This window comes from Argopecten irradians, chromosome 4 (genome assembly GCF_041381155.1).
Source record: "Argopecten irradians isolate NY chromosome 4, Ai_NY, whole genome shotgun sequence".
Classification (NCBI taxonomy): domain Eukaryota; kingdom Metazoa; phylum Mollusca; class Bivalvia; order Pectinida; family Pectinidae; genus Argopecten; species Argopecten irradians.
The window spans coordinates 18,567,184-18,591,304 of NC_091137.1; the positions used below are offsets into that span (position 1 = coordinate 18,567,184).

The 24,121-nt window shown below is 34.9% G+C and overlaps 1 protein-coding gene across 1 annotated transcript in view; it reads right to left on the reverse strand.

Moving 5' to 3' along the window:
- LOC138320832 (mucin-19-like) overlaps positions 1 to 23,889 on the reverse strand; it is a 33,731-nt gene extending 9,842 nt beyond the window's left edge. Inside the window, exons 1-10 of the mRNA XM_069264085.1 lie at positions 23,682 to 23,889; positions 16,350 to 16,441; positions 12,785 to 13,753; positions 9,535 to 9,630; positions 3,499 to 3,582; positions 2,527 to 2,601; positions 2,157 to 2,279; positions 1,567 to 1,659; positions 1,083 to 1,181; positions 128 to 907 (exon numbers count right to left, since the gene is read on the reverse strand). Coding sequence (XP_069120186.1) covers positions 128 to 907; positions 1,083 to 1,181; positions 1,567 to 1,659; positions 2,157 to 2,279; positions 2,527 to 2,601; positions 3,499 to 3,582; positions 9,535 to 9,630; positions 12,785 to 13,753; positions 16,350 to 16,413 — 2,383 coding nt within the window. The 5' untranslated portion in view covers positions 16,414 to 16,441; positions 23,682 to 23,889. The remainder of the gene's footprint in view (positions 1 to 127; positions 908 to 1,082; positions 1,182 to 1,566; positions 1,660 to 2,156; positions 2,280 to 2,526; positions 2,602 to 3,498; positions 3,583 to 9,534; positions 9,631 to 12,784; positions 13,754 to 16,349; positions 16,442 to 23,681) is intronic.
- Positions 23,890 to 24,121: the final 232 nt, after the last annotated feature.

The window sequence follows — 24,121 nt, forward strand, 5'->3', positions numbered from 1 at the left end:
CCCGTGGTAAGTCTCATTTAAACAAAATTAATTCATGAAATTAGACAACGTCTTCAGGTCATTATTATTATCACGTAAAATAAATGAACATCGTTACCATGACAACGAATTTTACATTTACACGCACCTGATTCCGTCGTTATGAACGTTTCCGTTGGACTGGTCTGTGCCATAAAGGGAATGCTACTTCCGGTGTTAACAATCTGTTGTATGCTGGGTACAATGGTTAAAGTTCCAGCATTATTCTGCGACATGCTACTACTAAAAGGTACATTACTTGTGATAGAAACAAAATTTCTTCTCGGTTGTCTTGCTGCTGGAAATATTTGTTCTACACGAGGAAGCTGCGAAATATCTACGTTAGATGTTATTCCTTCGAATGTTTGTGGAGAGATTTGCAACAAAGAAGTGGAAACAGGTTCATTATTCATTTGAAATGTTACACTAGGTCGATCAACTATCACCTGTGGATTGGCGCTCTGTTGTACGATTCTATTGAGCAATGGGAAATTTGCTCCTGCACTACCATCAGCCCTTGTTTGTTGTTGACTAGCCATTTGATGGACGAAGTTGGCGATCGCGTCTGATTGGTCAGATATTGACGAAGGTGTGTCTTGAATTTGAAAGTTTGTAACTCTCGATTGGAACCAGTCGTTAGGTATTTGCGACATAGTAAACTGATTTCCTACTTGATTTACGTTATTGGAAATTTGATTTGTGGGAAACTGTCCATCGCTAACTTGTCGATTAACATCGTTGGGTAGTTGAGGAGATGTGAACTGGCTATTGATGATCTGCTGGCCAGCTCCGGGTCGTAGCTGGTTGATAGCCGGGCGATTAGTGTTCCTCCTTCCATTTGGTTGAGTAAAACGTTGTGCCGTATTGGCGATTATGGAATTCAGGTCCCCTAAAAAGTACATCCAATATTTGTGGACACTGTTCACATTTACATCGTATTCCTTATTTATCAAATTTAAGTTTTTAGTTGTATTTGATATTGTGCATTATCGAATTTATAATTCAAATACAACAATAAGCTTATCCATCAGAAATACGATAAATGATGATGAAAGAAAACTAACCCGATGGGAGGGATGCTGGTATCCCTGACAACGCTTGTTCTGCTCCATTTCTACCTAATACATTTTGTACGATATTTCTGGCTGCCGCACTGCTCATCACTGCTTAAGAGGTTCATACAACGATAATTGATATTATCATATTTTGTAGAATTTATCTCATCATAATCTGTATCAACCATATAGGATAATATTATGTGTAAACTTATTGTGATCTGTATCTATAACTTAAGTGCCATAAACGAATTCTTGTCATTATTTAGATGGTTGAAAATATTGTCAGGAGGAACAGTTGATATTACAGATAAAAGTAGTTTTTTGCAGTGTATTTCTATCTATGATTTGGCCAACTAAAGTGTCATACTATATGTATGATCTTGTGTGACATACATTCATTAACGTTACATAGGTTTTTAACTATTATCGTTATTTGTGCCATTATTAGAATGAAAATAAAACAATAGATGATAAAGTGTCCCAAACAAACCGTTTTGACCTACACCATTATTCCCAAACGTCCCCTGGGGCTGCGAACCCCGAAATCGGGATCCAAATGGAGTCAACGATCTCCCAATATTTCCTGTTAATTCAAAAATTCATCTGATCCAGTTCCAATTCAATCATAAATGCAATAATGAAAAACTAAACTAAATAAAATAAGAAATGATGAAAAACTGTAATGCAACAGAAAAAAAGATACAATTTATATTACAGGGTTTCCTTTATGAATCCCATTATTTCTATTTAGATGTGAAAACAGATTACAATTGTTTTTTCATGCGCTTTAAAATGACGAATAAGCATGCAAACACAAAAGTATTGATATCCAGGTACAGTATCTCAAAACTCAATACATGACGTCATCCAGAGTACATCGAATGTAAAACAGATCGTGTTTTAAATGCCGAACAAAATATTAAAACAAAATAACATATAGTCATACGCAGTTCCTCAAAACATAACAACAAGACGACAATGTGTCAGAACAGCGTTCACATAAAAACAAGACAGAAAATAGGACGTCAACCGAGGCCTACAGCTAGTGTAAAACAAACTACAGAACACACTAAAACTAACCGTTGAAACTCCGAGGCGGTTGTTGTGGCCTGTTGAGGAAGTCCCTCCAGTTACCGGCTATAGGACTGGGTGTGGTGGTCGTCGTTGTACTAGTTGTGCTTGTCGTACTACTTGTAGGGTAAGCTATTTATAGCAGTCGACAAATGTCAATCTTTAATCAAAATGCTTTTCAACCGTATTTTCGTATAAAAAACTTTGTTTTCCTATAGAAAATATTTAGCTATATTTTTGTATTTCAAATTGTTAAACGATGCTAAGAATTCACTTTATTATTTTGATGGAACTAGTTTTATCTGTTATATATTCAATAGTGAAATATTTAATTTATTGATTATCATTTCAGTCATATTCTATTGCAGACGATGCCCACCTGGTAGACCAAAAGCTACGTTGATCTGGGACATATTTCCAGCGTTCGCGAACAGCGAACTCAGTGGACCTGGAACTGTGTATGCAAGGGAGATAATACACATAACTGAATATTTATTTGTAATATATATTTTGTATCGATTAAATTTTTCTAAGATTATAAATGAAGATTATATTTGAGTTAGAAATTTAAATTTATATTATCTTGCTTGGAAAATAGTTGATTCCTATCAGAAACACTGAAATTGCTTAGTTTGTTGTTATTTGTAGAAAAACATAACATTATATATATATTATATTTGAATTAATAAATAAAAATCATTTATAACTATAGTTGATTATTTCCTATATCTATTTTATAACTTCAACCACAAATTCTATAGCGGCATCTCTCTAATACACTGTAGGTATTCTATTCACTTTAATTTACTAAAATTACTAAACAAAATCGCCATGCATTTAACAAATGAAATTATTGCAATTGCGTAAGCAAGGTAAGCAAATAATGTATTTAATTATATATTTCTTTGTAAGACTCATTGATGTCGGCTACCTAAACGTTATATAATCGACTAAATAATGATTCTTTTATAGATATTTCATCGAATATGCAGTCATCATTGCGGATAAATATTTAACTATAGTGTATAAATGCTCTGAGCACATGCACTATGTCTTATTCTAGCGCATAGAACTATTACTTACACAACACATACACGACTATACTTGTGGTGCAGCTTCCTGACCGTCAACTCGCTAGGACGGAAGTTGAACCGTCTGGGGACTGCGTCACTATAGCACTACTTCCGCTTGGATAGGCATGCGCTTTCTCGATATGGCAATCGTCAGTTGTAATTTCAAACTCATGTAGGATTACATTTCGTACTACCAACAACAGAACATGCAAATTGTCAAAAAAGCCAATATAAACTATCTAGGACGCAATCTGAAAACGCATCGTTCACCATCAAACCTGGCTGAAATATGTTGTTTAACGCTTCTAAGCGTCGCCTGGCCAATCTCTGATCTGGCGTCAGGTTTTCATCCGCACCGGGATCTGTAACTAACGTAGGATTGCTAGGGTTAAAACTTTTCTCTTATTATATAGAATATAAAGACTAACTGATCACATCCAAAGATAAAAATGTTTTATAATGAAAACATTTACATATTATATTATGTCCATGTATCCTATTTCCTTTGATAAGTGACTGGAAATAAATGGAATAATTATTAGACTAGCTTAAATATTTATATATGTAAAAACTCCATGTCTAGAGTCAACGAAGTCAAATATTTGAAGAAAAAAATGAAAAAAGTGAATACACAAGTAAACAAGCAAGAATACTAGTTGGTTGATTTAATAAAAAAATATAATTGAATGGCCTACATATTTGACTTAGAGTATTATTTTTAGTATTTTGTTTGTAAGTTTTAAGTTGAAGTAAATATGGCAATTCAATGATATAGTGGTTTGTACTGTTGACAGTGAGCAGAGAACAGAATATTGGCATTTGAGGTTTATGTTGATACATTGTAAGTTTGTCAGGGCATCTGGAGTGGTCGCAGTGACACAGAGTATAAACACCTGCTGTTAACGTGTGTCTGATGATAACTTCCTGGAGTCTAAGTTTAAGGTTCAACTAGATGATGAATGGTTAGCCAATATGTAATATCTAATTTACATCAAAACACCTTTACCTGAACAACACCAAGAATATAATATCTATGGGCCTGTCGACATTTTGAGATGTTTTATTACACATAGTAGATTATTATCTACCTCCGCGAGCAGTCAGTCTAGTTTAAATAATCAAAACGTTTGTAATTAGACGGTGGCCATTTCGTCTGACCAGTTCTCTTACACTTATTACTTATACACTTACAACTTATTACTACTGGCAGTGTGGTGAACAGTAGACAAGATCGTAACGTCCGTTTTAATTCATCCTATACTAAAACACCAACACATGGAAATTTACATTTGAAATATAATTTATTCTGTTTCGATATAGGTATTGTATTATTTCCACGTTCTGTTGAGTTTTTAGCAATAAATATATTTCCTGTAATGTATGTTTTATCGTCGTGAAACGTTTGCAGAACTTGTCTATTTGCCAGTAGAAGACGATTGCATCCGGATGTAAGCCTCTCCACTAGCCGTGATCACCACCTTATTGGCGGGGTCAACCTGTCCCTCCGGACTCCCGACACTCTCAATCATCCTTGCTACATTCATGCCTTGCACGACTTCCCCAAACACAACATGCTTGCCATCCAAGAATGATGCCTCCGCCATTGTAATAGCAAACTGCGAGCCATTGGTGTCCGGTCCGGCGTTGGCCATGGCTACTACCCCGGCCTTGTAGTGTTTAAGTATAAAGTTCTCGTCTTTAAATTTCTCTCCGTATATACTATGTCCCCCCGTACCATCCCCCGTCGTAAAGTCTCCGCCCTGTATCATAAATCCAGGTATGACTCGGTGGAAGGTAGAACCGGCATAGCCGTAGCCATTTTCTCCTGTACAGAGTGCACGGAAATTAGTAGTCGTGATGGGAACAACGTCATCAAATAAGTAAATAAATATTTTCCCAACTGGCTTCCCACCAATCGAAATATCAAAATAACAAAGACTTCGGTTGGTGAATCCCGATAAAGGGTTTGTTGTTGGCTCTACACTCATCGATATAGCACCAGGACCACCAAAGTTGACACCAAAGTTTCCTGATATTGGCTGGTTAGTTATGACACCTGACTGACCTTGAACAGTGCCAGGTAAACCTGGAAATGTGGAAACTTGACTTACTACATTGCTAGTTCTTGTCGGGCTCACGAAAGTCTGACTTGTTGTTGGTATCCCTACTGGGTTGACCATTGGTAAAACAGTACTTTGAAGTGGAAAAGGAAACGGTTGAGCTGGAATTGGAATTGGCATTGAGCCATTCTGAAATACGAGTACACGATTCTGACCAGGCAATGTCCACAATTGAAAACGAGATACTCCATTTTGAAACCTTGGCAAGACACCATTTCTTGTGGGAACCATTTCATTTCTTACAGGAATCATGCTTGATTGAGTTTGCAAGACACCATTTTGGACAGGAAATACTCCATTTTGACCCGGGAATACTCCAATTTTACCTGGAATGACTCCATTTTGAACCGGAATTACTCCGTTTTGAATGGGAAATGCACCAAATTGTGTTGGAATAGGGACGCCATTTTGAATAACGAATCCCCCGGATTGAGCATTTGACACACCCACACTGGAAGCTATCATAAGAAAATAAAATATAAACACCTATTAGTGAACATTCACAAGAGGCAAGGTCAGTTTATCATTCAAATACAAATATTAAACATGTCATGTGAATTGTTTAGCAGAATAATCTAAACAAATTATAAATCACTTTTGAAGTATCAACAGAAATTCTGGTGATTTTTTAATCATCATCTGTTCTGTTTAACTGTTTTTCTTAGAATGTCTGCTACATTACGCTATTTACAGTAGCCGTTGTGGTCAATTTGATTACATTCCTCAATATAATCAATGTGTTGTAAGAGAGCTTATACCCTTCAAGCTTTATGTAAATGAATATTAATAGATTTATTGCACTGAAAAAAATATTTAAACATCACATTCTTAATGGAATTCTTTAAAGATATTTAAGCATGAACAAACGAATTTTAAAATGAAAAAAGCATCATGAAACCACAAGTCACAAAGTAATGATATCAATTATTAATATAGTGGCAATTCTCGAGAATAAAAGCAGTAATGCTGAACTACAAAGCAATGATCTAATTTAATAATAATTACAAATTCTTCAAAGGTTTGAGTTTTATTTATTATTATTTGAAACAGTATTATAAATGATATGATGTTAATAATATTTTGATCACTTCTAATGTTTGATTTAATAATGATGAATAGTTTTACTGCTTTTTATTATTTTTATCAAATCTTCAGTGGTATATTACTATGCAAGTATTATGCAAGTATTCCATATTAGCATATTGCTTAGTTATCTGGCCTTGAAGGTAGGTGATTATGATTTCGTGTGTTTGTGAGCATAACGTCATACGGTTCCAGTGAAAACGACGTAATAAATGACGTCACAGTAAATACCTGCCCACAAGGGAGAAAACTCTGTAATATGTAAAGATGGAATAAAAAGACACAGTTTTGGTAGAACAGAGCGACTTACAGAAAAAGACATATCATGGCAAATGCTACCTTATTTTCGCTAATTCTTAATTAGTCTTATTGACAGCATTGAAGGCAAGAAGCAACTTACCATAGCGAAAGGTCAAGGTCGCCAAAAAGACGCGCTATGATAATGGATGAATGCAGTGGCTATTTCTAGTACAGCAAAGTGCAAACTACGCTTGGAAACGGAATATATATTATTTGGTAACCATGACAGCATTCGGGAAGACTTACGAATGAATTAATAAAGAATAAACATATCATTAACGCAACATTTGAGATTTTAATTTTGCTTTCATTACAATGAGTCTTTTTCATTCAATGTTACTATAAATCTTAATTGACAATATCTACAAGTAAAATGTAAAATATCTTTTCGTTTCATTACATAGCAAAGTACCAATGACATCCATCCACATTCTCTTTCCGTATCAAGCTCTTCATTCTATAGATATTAGCTTCCGAAATCAAACCCTCTATATTGACACCTATCACTCTGTACATAAACTCCAAGATATTGTTGGTTACTGCCCACCAAGCTAACCTCTCCAGCTCTATAACTTTTATATATATTGTAATTTTTCGGTTACCAACTTAAAATTTTAGTAGTATGTAGTTTATTGCTAACTAACCATACATTTGGTGGCAAATTGCTTATCAAACTGGCTACTATGTGAAATAACATCCCAACCTCTAAATGAACTTCCATACATTGTTGCCTATCACTTCCCAAATTAATCATATTTAGCGAACAAAATTAAACTTACATATTATAGTCTATCATTTATTAAACGAACTCTAAGTGCGATAACACAACACTTAATGAACTAACTCCAATACATCATTGACTATCTATTCACATTGTACATTACAAAATCTTTGCAAGATGTTGCCTATTTTGTCTCCCCTTGCCGTCAATCTCTTCTATAATTAAAGGGCCACTGCGTTTCCGAAACAAACATTATAGTGTATCAATGACAATATTATAAGGTAAGAATATCTATATCGATGGCCTTAAACGAAGTAGCTACGTTGGACAAATATAAGAATTCCTATGTAAATCTGTGTTAACTGAGAGTGATCATTTCGCTGTTTTGCCGTTAGATGTAGTGATCTACAGTACGATAATTAGAACGACGGCGGGAAACATTAGACGGCCCATGTTATAAAGAATTGTCCTGAAAGATATGACAACAGTGTAATTAACAATAAGCTACCAATATATATCGGAAGCTGTCATCAAAACCCATCCTACTCATTATACAGTTAACAGTTGAAATAAAAAAAGATGAAATATGTTTCGGAAACGTAGTGAGTGGGCCCTTAACACCTTCATCTTGCTGCCAATCTTTCCTAAATTATCTTCTAACCATAATATGCTTTTTTTCTTAAATTACCCTTTATATACATAGTTGCCTATCTCACCCACACATAATCCCTATAATAACTCCTTACATCAACTATATATATTGTAGCCATAAGATCTGACCCTTTACATTTTGATTACTATACATAATTGCCTCTCTCTACACAGCATTAAGTGCTTCATGCCTCAGCCTACCACTGCCTTTATGCAGCCTGTCTTGTTGGTACCCTTATAGTGGTTTCACCACTACTCATTATACGGACCGTGTTGCCCGGAGCAACCCGTCCTGATGGAGCACTGCCAACCCTTTCTATCTCCCGTACAACGTTCATACCACCGATAACTCTGCCGAACACAACGTGTTTGCCATTCAAATGGGAAGCATTCTCCCCGACTGTTATATAGAACTGGGATCCGTTAGTGTCTGGCCCCGAGTTTGCCATGGCTACATCACCAGGTTGTGTGTGGTTCAACAGAAAGTTCTCGTCATTGAAATGTCGTCCATATATACTACGGCCCCCCGTGCCATCCCCAGCTGTGAAGTCACCGCCTTGTATCATAAAGCCAGGAATCACGCGGTGAAAGGTAGAACCAGAATATCCGAATCCTCTGGATCCGGAACATAGAGCGCGGAAGTTCGCAGTGGTTTTGGGAACCACATTGTCAAACAGATATATGTATATTATTCCTGCACGTCTGTTACCAATAGATATTTCAAAATAGCAAAGGCTTATATTTCTCATAGCAGGTCTTGTCTGTCCATTTGGTGCACTTTGTCGGCCAATGGTATGTGTCGCACCAGTATGTCTAGTTGTCTGACCACTATGGGCCCTATCAGGTTGTCTAACACCTTGTTGGAAAGACTGACCACCACTTGATTGCCTGTGACCAACGCTCGAATGTGATTGTGAACCGAATGTACCAGATTGTCTAGATGCGGATCGTGACTGTGGCACGAACATTTGTCCATTATTTACAGAGGACTGCTGTCTAATTGGTTGCCGAGATGTCTGGTTAGCATGTCCCTGAAATTCTCTTGTCACAGGAGACCCACCAGCCATATCAGCAATAGGAATGTCTTGTGCTGGAAGTAATGGTATAAGTGATACACCAGTGTCAAACAGCACTGGAGAATACCGAAAGAGTATCCAAAGAAAACAGTAAAAAAGTATTCTTCTCTAAAGGACGGTCAAATTTCCTTATTTCAAATTTTGATTTGTTCTTGATAATACCAAACAAGATGTCAATGCTACATTTTCACATAATAACTCGATTTTCGGAATAAGTGTAAATATACACAACGAAAATTGACTGAGACATGGAAAAGAACAGTGATCTAATTCTACAACTAAATCTACAAGGCATTATAGACCATCACCTGAGATGTTAAGATAGACAATAGGGAAAAGGGAAAATGAAGTTGTAGTCCTTACCTGTCCTGCCTCTAGCTGCTGATGCTACAGGTGAAGTAGCGACACCTGTGGTCCCCAGTCTCCTACGTAACGTACCGGTGGTGGGCACTCTTCGGACTGTGATGTGTAGTGGTAATACATATTATTACAGGTCAGATAAATGTAATCTAGTTTTTTAGTAATCGACCACATTTGAATTAAAACATACATCCATTTGTTATTATTTCATTTATTGGATTTATCCCTCTAAGATGACTTTTATTCTTATCAATATCTGTTTAATTAAAATATTCGAAATTAAAATTCAGAGAATTAAGCAGTTACATTGCAATGTGTAACTTCCATTATAATTTACTAAGATTTATAGTTAATTAGCTATTGTATTTTAGTAGATTTTTTTGTTATAAACAATGGGTATTATTTTCTACGATTAATTAAATAGAATAAAATGGTCGTTATTCTTATATAATACGGAACATGCTGAAACATTTAATCAAATTCATAATTGTTAGTGAAGTATATTAATACTTTGTATATGTGCTATATATATATACATATCGTAATAGAAGCATTCGGTTGGTTATGAGGTTAAGCTCTAGCGTCTTAATTATTGCAATATAGGATAAGCATTCCTGTTTACAGGTAAAGCGCCGCATAATCTGCATAAATACACATATAAACATATGAGTAGAAACAAAAGGTTATTCATTTTAAATTGGGACGTGATTAATGTATGAAATATTCTGTGTCCACTATTTTTGTAAAATAAACGCCTAAACTATTCTGTATACTAGTATACCGTTTGTGTTATATTAACGCCTGAAATGTTCTCTATACCCTGCTTGTTTATAATAATGTCTGAAATATTCTATATACCATGCTTGTGTGATATTAATGTCTGAAATATTCTGTATAACTTGCTTGTTTATAATAATGTCTGAAATATTCTCTATACCTGCTTGTGTGATATTAAGGTCTGAAATATTCTGTATAACCTGTGTGTGTGATATTGATGTCTGAAATATTCTATATACCCTGTGTGTGTGATATTAATGTCTGAAATATTCTGTATACCCTGTGTGTGTGATATTAATGTCTGAAATATTCTGTATACCCTGTGTGTGTGATATTAATGTCTGAAATATTCTGTATACCCTGTGTGTGTGATATTGATGTCTGAAATATTCTATATACCCTGTGTGTGTGATATTGATGTCTGAAATATTCTATATACCCTGTGTGTGTGATATTGATGTCTGAAATATTCTGTATACCCTGTGTGTGTGATATTAATGTCTGAAATATTCTATATACCCTGTGTGTGTGATATTAATGTCTGAAATATTCTATATACCCTGTGTGTGTGATATTAATGTCTGAAATATTCTGTATACCCTGTGTGTGTGATATTAATGTCTGAAATATTCTGTATACCCTGTGTGTGTGATATTGATGTCTGAAATATTCTGTATACCCCGTGTGTATGATATTAATGTCTGAAATATTCTGTATACCCTGTGTGTGTGATATTGATGTCTGTCTGAAATATTCTATATACCCTGTGGTGATTATATGTCTGAAATACCCTTGTGTGTGTATATTGATTTGATGTCTGAAATATATACCCTGTGTGTGTGATATTAATGTCTGAAATATTCTTATATACCCTGTGTGTGTGATATTAATGTCTGAAATATTCTGTATACCCTGTGTGTGTGATATTAATGTCTGAAATATTCTGTATACCCTGTGTGTGTGATATTGATGTCTGAAATATTCTGTATACCCTGTGTGTATGATATTAATGTCTGAAATATTCTGTATACCCTGTGTGTGTGATATTGATGTCTGAAATATTCTATATACCCTGTGTGTGTGATATTAATGTCTGAAATATTCTATATACCCTGTGTGTGTGATATTAATGTCTGAAATATTCTGTATACCCTGTGTGTGTGATATTAATGTCTGAAATATTCTGTATACCCTGTGTGTGTGATATTGATGTCTGAAATATTCTGATATCATATACCCTGTGTGTGTGATATTAATGTCTGAAATATTCTATATACCCTGTGTGTGTGATATTAATGTCTGAAATATTCTGTATACCCTGTGTGTGTGATATTAATGTCTGAAATATTCTGTATACCCTGTGTGTGTGATATTGATGTCTGAAATATTCTGTATACCCCGTGTGTATGATATTAATGTCTGAAATATTATGTATACCCTGTGTGTGTGATATTAATGCCTGAAATATTCCGCAACCCTGTTTGTGTGATATTAATGTCTGAAATATTCTCTATACCCTGTGTGTGTGATATTAATGTCTGAAATATTCTGTATACCCTGTGTGTGTGATATTAATGTCTGAAATATTCTGTATACCCTGTGTGTGTGATATTAATGTCTGAAATATTCTGTATACCCTGTGTGTGTGATATTAATGTCTGAAATATTCTCTGTATACCCTGTGTGTGTGATATTAATGTCTGAAATATTCTGTATACCCTGTGTGTGTGATATTAATGCCTGAAATATTCCGCAACCCTGTTTGTGTGATGTTAATGTCTGTAATATTCGGTATAGCCTGTTTGTTTAATATTTATGTCTGAAATGTTCTGTATACCTTGTGTGTGTGATATTGATAAACGAAATGTACGAAATTGAATGGGTTAATTACTCAACATGACACAACAAGACGATTTTTTTTATCATTTTAGTTTGTCATGTTTAAGAGATATGAATTTTTAATTGTTTATCCCTATTGCTACCTAACAGTATATGTTTGTTAGTCTTACAGTAATGAAAACAGCCCATTGAACTTAAATATATAACGAGATTAAGTAGACCGATATATTCATAAGCATTAAGCGTAAATAGCTGAGTATAAGCATTGCGGCACATTTACGTGGTTGCTGAAGTAAATCCGAGGATTCTATGTGTCTGCTAATTCAAATGCTAAATATTCTCAAAATAATGCAAAACCAAAATATAGTTATTTTCATTTTCAATAAAAAAAACAAATTCAAATTCTTAACCGAAGGAATAAAAACTGAATAAAATCTTGAATATGGTTATACATATTAATGAAAATTTGTCATCACAAAGTAATGAACATATGATATTTATATATAAAAATGGTAAAAGAGGCGATGAAATATTGTCTATGAATACTTATTATCTTTATACAATATTTCTATACATTATAAAATGAAATACTTAATAGGTGACTCTGGCGTTAAGTGTTAATGCATAAGCAGCCTACCTGGAGCCCCAGCTCGGAGTATACGGTTAGAGTCAGCAGCAGTCCTGCCCAGCGTCCTACCCATGTTTAATCTGTTGGTGGCTCTGCGCCGTGAAGCAGGCTCATTATTAGTTCTTCTAGCGATTATGTTACTAGCATCATTAGTGTTTAATACTCTAACACGCTGAAATGTAACTGGATCAACAAACATATTATTAACATCCTGCCCCAGTCCTCCGAGAAGACTGGTTCTCGGTGCACCACCACCCACATTAGCTCCTAAACGATTGCCGCCACGTATCCGGCGTCGTGTAAGTACATTATTGTCTCTCATTCCACCATCAAATATACCTCCTTGGAGAGCAGTGGTGGCTCCATTGAACCTAGTGCCAAGACCTGTGGTCCCTAGACCGTTAATTCCAATGCCTGTACCCGCTGTTCCCAAGCCAGTGCCTCCTAACGTTTGCCTAAGCCTGCCGGCACCAAGCCTGGTTCTTACTGTTGCAGCTCTTAAACCATCTATGTTATTAAGTCCATTGGCACCCGCGCCACCTAAGCGGAGACCATTACCACCAAATCGGTTTCCTCCCAGACCGCCGTTTGTTCCCCGACCTTGAAATGTGTCTCCTAGGAAACGCGTTCGTCCATTTCCGGCGGCATTCAGACCAGTTCCAAAACGACCACCAAATTCTGTGTCACCAAACCGATTGCCACCAATGTTACCCGTCGCACCGCCGAATCGGTCGATTCCGATTCCATTTGCGCCAAGAGTTCCGAGCTGACCTCGTCCTCCAAATTGACCTCCTAGTTGACCTCCTAATTGACCTCCTAATTGACCTCCTAATTGACCTCCTAGCTGTGATGTATCAAACTGATTCCCACCAAATCTGCGTCCATTCATTCCCTGTACATCCTGGATTCCCTGCATCCCAGGGAACATCTGCTGTCCCGGAAAGCCACCTCCACCTCCCAACCCGAACTGTTGTGCGGCTACAGTAGAGAGAAGATATCTTATTTGTTGATGAATTAATACATTACATCAGACATTGTGTCCTGATAGAAACTATTCTTAATTTGAAATGTAATAAGAGCGTATTATACAATTCTAGGTTGTTGGATATGGAATTTATTCCACACGAGTGAGTTATTTTTTAAAAGTTACAAAAGACACGAGCTTTAGCGAGTGTCTTTTGTAACTTTTAAAAAATAACTTACGAGTGTGGAATAAATTCCATATCCAACAACCACGAGTCGTGTGACCTGTTTCTACCACAATTATATCCGCTTTTAGCCGATAGAAATACGACGAGGATAAGTACGCTATCCAACAGCAGTTTTGGCGTCAAGCGGCGATCACAGCATAGCATGACGTCACTCGATTATTGATGACGTTGACAAATGATGACACGACACTCAGAAAGACGTAGTTCGGTCAAAGTTCACCGTGTCAGCCAATCAGAATGCGTACAGAGTTTATACCACGTGTGGTATAAACAAATTGTTAATCAACAGCTGCATCGTTTATTTGATACCCTGAGAGTTGAATAACACTGACTATTGTGGTAGAAATGTAATAAGAGCGTATTATACAATTCTAGAATCTAACATACATGTTTGGCATTAAAATGTATTGAAGCAATATCTGATATTTTATCTACAATGTTAATTTAGGGCATTTCAAAATAAAATTACAAATTACATATGTTTCTATATTACAATCCTACCCTGTCGGTGTTTAAATTGTGGTATAATTGTAAAGAGATACTGAATAAACGATACACATGAAGCGGAAGTAATATTTGTCAGAATTGACATTTGATCTATATGTATAAACACAATTCTTGGCAACGATATGTTTATTGTGACGGGTTTATTCGGCAGAATTCCTTCCTAGGCCCACACCAACGATACAATGATTTATACAGCAGTGCTTCAAACTATTTGAACTTAGTTTGACCTAAATCATACATATTCAAATCTCAATTCTTAGTTTTTAAGATATTTTAGAAATCAGACTTAATTAAACATATTTCGTGACATAATAGATTACTCTCACCACAATCAAGTAAGTCTATGGGGAGAAATCTTAACCCAGACGTTACGACTTCACTTCATAGTTTTATGTAAGGGATTCGTCAATTAGGGACACCATACAGCTGTTTTGTTCTTCAAAGATTTGTCTATAATGTTTGGGTCACCATACAGCTGTTTTGTTCTTCAAAGATTTGTCTATAATGTTTGGGTCACCATACAGCTGTTTTGTTCTTCAAAGTTGTGTATACTAATACAATGTTTGGGTCAACATACAGCTCTTTTGTTCTTCATAGATTTGTCTATAAAGTTTGGGTCACTATACAGCTGTTTTGTTCTTCGAAGATTTGTCTATAATGTTTGGGTCACCATACAGCTGTTTTGTTTAAGATTTGTCTTAAAAATGGGAGAGGGCAATCCTAAGCTGAATTACTTGTGCCTAATTCCTTTTGACTTTATTAAAATAAATTATGTTTAAACTTAAACAAGATATTTTGATTTTGTGCCTTAGTGATACTTTAGTCACCGTGTAACTGTTTGATCCATCAACGACATGTCATTGATGCAAAGGTCGTCACCATATCTATCTTTGACTTGTATGTAATGTGTGCCATCTATAAGGAAATGGAAGCGGGATACACAGAACACACGGTTAGTATCTTAAAATACATGTCTTATTTTGGTGCTCGCACGGAAAACCGAGAGGTCTCGGCGAAGCATCCTGATCTCGACTTTCCTTAGTCTTGCACCAAAATAAACCCTTATTGCAAGATTATAACCACGTATTCTCTATGTAAATATTACAGATTACGTCATCACACAACGCCCATATTGCTAGCTTGACCAGAGACAAATGACACACATGCAAACACTAAAAAAGCTAGAGAAAAACATGCTGATTTGTATACTGAGTTATGCAATGGAACATATGTGAGAGGTTGTATAAGAAATCCAAAAATAACTAAGTAGGCGGACAGCGTACTTGCACATGCCCCAAAATACAACTGCATGTCCAAAACAGTTCATTAGCTATAATATTTCGTTATTCTATTGTATATACATTATATGTATACATGTATGTAGAATAACAAGGTAATAGATTGCCATTCCGTCCAGTTTACATCTTATTGTTTTACCTGCCATGTGTGTAGCGAAGGTAACGTATTATATATACATAAAGGTGTAATTAACGTCAGTCATAAACTCTCACTAATTGGTGTTCGTAAGGACATGTATATACTGATAAGTTCTTGTAATCATGACAAATTGCTTCAACCTACATATCAAAACCACAACGTTTCCATTGGATGAATAATGCTTTTTTCTTTATTTTTTAAATAACATCCTTCTAAATTTCAAATGAGAATGTTTCTTTTCAAATTTCTGAGTCAATCATTTAATGAAAAAATGACCGATAGGTTTTTAGGATACAGTGTGTGATGTGGATAGGGCCTAGCATAGGCCAATTGCAACGTGGAATATAACATAATTATTATTAAACAACTTTCTGATTTTACATTTGATAAATCTAAACAATACAATAAAGAGCACTTACCCAGTTGTTCTTGTCCAATTAAGATTCCAAATAAAACAATTACGAATACGTTACAGTTCGTCATTCTAAAGGCTGGTTTGGCCGCTGGATACCTGTAACATATCAGACATAACATTATACAAGACTCAGGAATGTGAGCATGCGCGATAGGAATTTAGCTTTTGGGTAGAAATTTAATCCTGTTGTTTGTGAAATTTAACTAAGACAACGCTTAAGCAAGATACTCAAACCAAAAGTCACCGGTAATTCATATATGAAGGTAACCTAAAAGAACTTGTAACCAGAAATAATGAATCTTGACGTTGAAAGCTGATAAAACGACTTTGTAAGTAATCCCTTGTAGAACGATGTGTTTCCGTTAGCGAGCCATCCACATGTCAAATTGTTTCTAAGATATTGTATAAAGCATGTAAAGTGACGTTACAGCGTATGTCGTACACCTTGGCTTCTTGTCTGTGTAAATGTTACGTCTCCTACAAACACCTACTAGATAAACTGGTGTGTATCTGTCATCATTACTCCCCGATAGCTTTGTACTGTAATCCCTGACAGAGTAATCAAAGGTCACTAACAGTACAGCTGAATAAAATACAATATCCTTATTTATCAGGGATCAGGACACAGAAATAAATAAACCACTATCAGAAAACAAAAACGGAGTTCAAATTAACAGGAAAATCCACAAATACACTGTCTTTTTAGGGTATTTCATGTCGCATAAAAACATATTGCCCAATATAGAAACAACAGATATGTTATTTACCCAATTTATCGGGTCGCTCAACCACATCTTGTTAATCCATCATTGGACAAACCGACATGCATCTCAGTCACTGTTCCTACCACAAGTTGTTTCACATAACACATTAACGCCCTGTAATATCCTTCAATTGTGAAATTACTAGTCATTTCTCTTCTCAGCATGCATTATCACTACGGAGCTGACAAATATAACTAAAGAATTATCCTTAGTCTGCATGGTGATTAGGGCACCATTTTGATATCGATGTTAGAAGATGGTTTACAATTCCTTTGAGGATAAATGATAATTAACCAACACTTTCGTAATTTATATTCTAGATTTTAGTATAGATTGTACTACTACATATTTTATATAGAAATATAAGTCTAATGTTTTGATTTTAATATTAGTGCTATATTTGGAAAAGGCTTGCAAATACATAGTCTGTGTCTAATTCTATTGTTAATATTTTTTGTGTATTGTGCTAATAATTGTGGTTAATAATATGATTATTTGACAATAAAATATTAAAAACGTCATTTTTTTTATTTCTTTATTTTTTTATTTGAGATCTGGCCCCATGATCATGAAACAGTCTTGGACTTAAGATTTTGCTTAGCAAGTAAAAAATGACATAACTATTTGTAACGTCATCTGTAATTGGCTGTTTTAAAACTGTTTTAGACTTAAGATCGTTTCATGATCTTCGGGCCATGTAAGTTTAAAGTCTGTTAGAATGTAATGTAATGATATGTTTCTCACTATCAACTCATTGTTTGATGATTTCCGTATAACTTGATCGTGTTACAAGTCATTGTACATATGTACGTAATTACTGCTGTCAGTTATCATAATAAACTACCTGTCTAGTTAACGAAACAAATCACCTGGAAAGTCACCACAATTTCTTAATGTACATTATTCTGAATCATACGTATACCCTTGTAAATGAGGATTTACCTGTGTCGATAAAAACCAAACAATTGATGATGATAATCTTAACCCTACTACATATAGAACTTTAGGCTTAATTCATGTCCTAAAGTTCATTGTACTTTTTTCCGTTGGACATGACCCAGATATGTAAGGCAAGTATTGTGATCATTTATATGGCGGGTGTTGTCGTTGACCTACTTTTGCATGGCGGGTGATGCCGATGACCTACATTTACATGGCTGTTTGTATTGATGACCTAGATGTGTATGCCAGATATTGTCGATGACCTCGATTTGTATGTAGGGTGTTGCTGATGACCTATATTTGTATGGTTGGTGTATTGTTGACTTAGATGTGTATGCCAGATATAACCGATGACCTCGATTTTATGAAGGGTGTTACCGTAGACCTTGATTTGTATGCCGGTGATGTAATTGACCTCGAATTGTATCATGGGTGTGGATGTTGACCTGTATTTGTTTGACAGATAATGTCGATGACCTAGGTTCTAGAAAAAATGTTGTTGTTGACCTAGATTATATGGCTAATGATGTCGATGACCTACATTTGTTTGACGAGTGATATCAGTGACCTAAATTTGTTAGACAATAGATGACCTCCATTAGTTGGAAAAATATTATCTATTGTCTAGATTGTATGATTAGTGTTGCCGATATCTGACATTTGTTTGACGGTGAAGTCGATGACTTCGATTTGCATGTAAGGTGTTTAAAATTAATCATATTGATGTCTAGATAGAGTAACTGCTGCATCACCATTAAAAACTAGTATGTTGCACGTATAATTACAGTCTAAAAGAACATTAAAATGTGTACATATATCGGGAAAACCCAGTTCTAATGGAAATTAGATCAGTCGGTTTTACTGTGATATGCCAGAAAAGCCCATGGTGGTGAAATGCGTGTGAAATGTTCAAACTCGCTCGCTGTCCACCATTACACATTGTGGTCAAACGTCTTGTATGCCGAACCCTGTCCCTTGCTCGTAGAGTAAAGCAACTTTTGTCTAGAATTGCTCAAATCGCTCTGACAGTAGTGTGTTTACCTTATTAGGTGAATTATCTTGCCTAAAAATCATTTTATCACCTCCTCAGTGGTTATGTAGTTTATTTGTTTAACGTGCGTGACTTTGGCTCGGGTATGGGTACAGCGTACATATTGTACCTGCTAAATCGTATTGATCAACGATTTGTAATTACAACGGTATCAATTAAAATACTAAACAATGACGTGGATTTGTCAATATTTTATGTTATATGTTTCATAAGAAATATAAAACAATACATTTATGCCATATTTTGCTTTTTGGTTATGTAAAAGAATTAGCCTGAGCGAATTGTCCATTTAATAAGTGTAAGTATATGCCGATTCTAGGTCCCGTAATAAAGGCAATTTTGATAACAGCAGTAAACCAAACGAATTCTACTGCACATCGTATCCAAGCAACATTATTGCCTATAGGAAGGTCAAAGTTTATTAATGAAAGGTCTAAACAAGAAAAATTGTCCTATTTAGATATAGGTTTAAAGGTAAAGGATAACCATGTGTTTACATACGTTTTCGTAACATCAAAACCAAACTGCTTTAGTAGCTTGTTTCCTTATGGCCACTATATCTAATACAGTAGAACACTTTTATCTCTGGTAACGAGGTAAAAAGTTCATTGTCTAGCCGGGATCAAACACCTCCAAAAGAAGTTTGACTCCAACATTAGACACTGAGGTCTCTACAGCTGGTCAAATGCGGGCAGTATGACACACTTAGACGGAACGCTTTTTTACTATTAACTATTATATAAATTGTCTCAGAGATCATTAAACACCGACATATCCTACTTACATTGGTGTAAAGATATCAAAGGAAGGCATAACTAAGGTCAGCAGGTACTTAGTCTCAGATATAGCCTTGAATGTTTATATAAAACCGTGTGGCGTTTATGTGAGATGATCTTTAACACCAGGCTTTTTATTGTGGGATTTTGTTGATACCATTTGTAAATCATTTTCTCGACCAACTACAAAGGTTTTGTGCATGTCTCGTCAGATTTTTACAAACAAGTGTTATAACAAAATTTTTATTTTTCTGGATTTTTTGTCACTTCTCATTGGTCAAAAACACGCCACGTGATCACCGATAAAAAACTATATTGCACGATTTTTCCGGAAGTAGTTTATAAAAAAGTATATTGCACGGTTATTTTTAGATAACGTTATCGTCTACGTTACCAAAACGCTCCTTGTTCCTGGCGCTTTGAAACAAACGCTTTGATGACCTGAGTTTGAAGCGTAAACACAAAATGTGACAGACGACGTTGATCGTTTCGGTTTCTAACAAAGATGGTGATGACTTCCAGCTGATGACTACAGTTTAAGCTTTTAAAGTTTCAATATAAACACGGTAGGAGAGTAGGAAATAATCGAATAACACGGTAGGAGAGTAGGAAATAATCGAATAACATTCATTAAGCGTCTTGAGCCATGGAATTGTGAATACGTTTGATATCTATTTTTAAAATGTCACCTAGGCTACTTACAACATTAGGCCAAAGCTAATCCTATTGTATGTTTACGGAATGGAGTACTGAGCATGTGAATCTGTTAATATATGTTTGACGTCGAAGTGTATTATTTAAACGGAGAACAAACTATACATTTAATTGGTTGTGTCCTTAAGACATGGAGCTACATGTATATAGGAGTACATGTTCATGTATGCAATTTACAAACACACATGCACCAGGTTCATGTAATAGAAGCTTGAAGTGCATCAGTTGATATTGTTTTCATATGTTGTTTTTGAATTATACTTGTTAAAAATTTTTAAATGGCATCACGAAGCAGAATTTTCAATGCGATGCTCATTTAGTTTCACCCTCATTTCAAAATGTAAAAATCCAGAAAAACAATAAAACTATTAAAGCATTTTGATTTCGGTCAATAAATGGTTATATCGACCACAGAAAAAATATCGACCTCGGACTACGTCCTCGGTCAATATTTTTTCTTTGGTCGATATAACCATGTATCGACCTCATCAAAATGCTATATTTGTATAGTATCGACCTCATCAAAATGCTATATTTGTATAATATATGATATAAAATTAAATTTTGATATTTAGATAATACTTTAATAAGTAATGTATGAGATAGTCAATCGAACGTTTAAATAAAAAATTTCCACTCTGTCATTTTTGTTTATATGATAGATAGTATGTACCATATTATTTAGTTTGCCACCTGTTTTTTTTTTAATCTGTGTTCAAGAGTTAAATCACACATTATATAACTGCTTGTAACTAAAAGTATTTCCTTGATGTCCTGTTTTCAACTTTTATGACAGCTTAATTATTTGTGTAGTTTTATGATATTATTCTTTCTAAATCATCATATTTGAGAATATAAAGAAAAAATCATTGTAAATGAGCATGTTACATACCATCTAACCACATATATATACTCATACCGGTACTTAATGAAGGAACAAAATATGTGCAAAAGCCTTTTTACGAATACGTAGTATATCAGTTCATGTCTAGTAATAAGGAAACTATTAGATACATATGTATTGTCAATGTATGTACAATAAACATGGTATAGCTTACAATACCTGACTTGTATGCATAAGTCAATGCATGTCTTATCATGAAGGAATATGTTATTTCTTAATTACAAAACAGCGAAACACCTATATACGGTAAATCTTCCACAACGTTAATTAGATAACGTGAGCTCATACGACACTAGTATCTGGACAAATATTGTTTAATAATGCTGATACCAGGAGTTCTGTAAATTAAGACATAGACAATTATATAAAACATATAATTCTATATCTAAGGTGTTTTTATGAATACGCAGTATATCTCAGTACATATCAAGTACTTGTGGAACTAGGTATTTATGCACTATCCTTGTACTTGCCATAAACATGGTATAAGTTAAAATACCTGACTTGTTTACATACGTCAATGCATGTTTTATCATGAAGGAATATGTTACGTTAATTACAAAAAGTGAAACACCTTTATGCTGTAAATATTACTCATATCAAATTAGAAATTAGAACAATGAAACATGTCATTTTTATTATCAGTGATGAGCCTCTACAGTACTAGTAGCTTGAGCAATATTGTTTAATAACGCTTATACCGTTATATCAATCTGTAGTAATGGCATTAACAGTTACATAAAACAAATTAGTATATATACTGAGGTTTTTTGCGGGTTTTTTTTTATGAAATCTTTTGTCTTGTTTTCTTTTTCCTGTTTTATTGCGTATTGGGGTGAATATAGATTTATAAAACTAAGTATAACAAAGGTCACTTTAGAAACCTTCCCAATTCTATTGGAGATCAGTATTATATTCCTGGACATCCATCATGCCTATACAGGAAATAACACAGGTGGACATACGATGATTTATACGTCTTAATGTCGGTAAATAAGGATGGTCGGAAAAAACATTACTTAACGAGCGTTTGAGGGACGTAATTGTCTATAAACAACAATAAATGAATAACCGATGGGCAGTGCGATTGATAGCCATAATTGTCAGCCATTGTCACTGATCAACAACTCATAGCATTTGATCTCTCAATGAATCATTAACTTTTTCCTACCTCTCCCTAACACGCACATCCCAGCCCGACCCCCGGGGTATCCCCGACAGTTGTTCGAACACTTGTTACCTTGTAAGTATAGTGGACCTGCCGAAACTGTCAATATGGCCTGTGATATAATATCAGGTAAGGTGTGATTTATATCACACCTGTCAAACCTAACTCACCTGTAACGATCTACCTGGAAACCGATACATGCTAATTAGCTCCCCAGTGGAACAATGCTATATTAAAGATATTCTCTGATACTGTATTTGCTTTCTTTACTCCATAATATTTTAGACGGTATTTGTTTAATATCATAATAGTAAATATTCGCTACTTATAAATATTACATGATACTTCAAAAACGTTGTCGTAATGACATTATGAATAGACACAAGGTTACATGACATGTTTTATGCTACATTTACCAGAAAACGCCCAAAGTTTGTGTATATAGAATGTAGCAAATTGTTTATTACATGAAGATAACTATCGCTTTGTCAAAACTTAAACATAGGACCGGGTCAGTGATGTTTAGTTCGTGTTGATTCGTCAGTGATGTTACGTCAAGTTCAATATTAAAAGTCATAATTCAGGGAGGCTATTTAAATCGTATATAACTCTCTACCACTATGGTGAAAGGGAAAGTGCAAAAATACATGAAATTATGTTGATTCGGATAAAGATTATAAGATGATTCCCTTTTTTTAAAACTAAATTTACAACATGATATTTACCAATGTCGTGTATTATGCATTAGCTTTATCATACTGTTTCTCAAAAAGTACCGTTAAATACATACATTGGGTGCATAAAGATATTAACAATCGGAAAGGCCAATAGTCTAAGCTTTTTCTAATGCTTTTACTATGCTATTGTTATATAATTTCAATACATAAATGCAACCATATTCATAACATTGACATATTAAAATAATATCGTTTAGCTCAAATTGAAATAAAAAAAAGTTTTAAAATGGAATTTATGATAAAAAACACTTTCAAAATAAAGTTAAAAAATAATAATTACCTATGTTGTTTTCTGTTTTATAATCCAACCTTCTAAAATCCGAATGGTCGCTGCCTAGTCCAGAATTACAGTGAACGCGAACAGCTATAGCAGCACTTGATGGACTGTCACGCGCTCGGTTAAGTTGACAGGTGCTCGCATGACATTTGACCACTACGAATGACAACAATGGTCAGTACATGACGGGATAGCGGCTATTTCACACACATTTCTGTGTAAGCTACACGGCCAATCTAACGTGAATGTAGCTTTACACTTCACGTATATAGGTAGACACCCAATTTCATTAGTGTTTTATTAATATCAAGGGCCCACTACAGTATTTTTTATTGGTATGGATGTACAACTACCATTTAGACTTACGGAGTGTCTTGTTGCCTTTCCATATATCTGACCGTATTATAATCATTTTATGATATTATCTCCGGACACCGCACAAG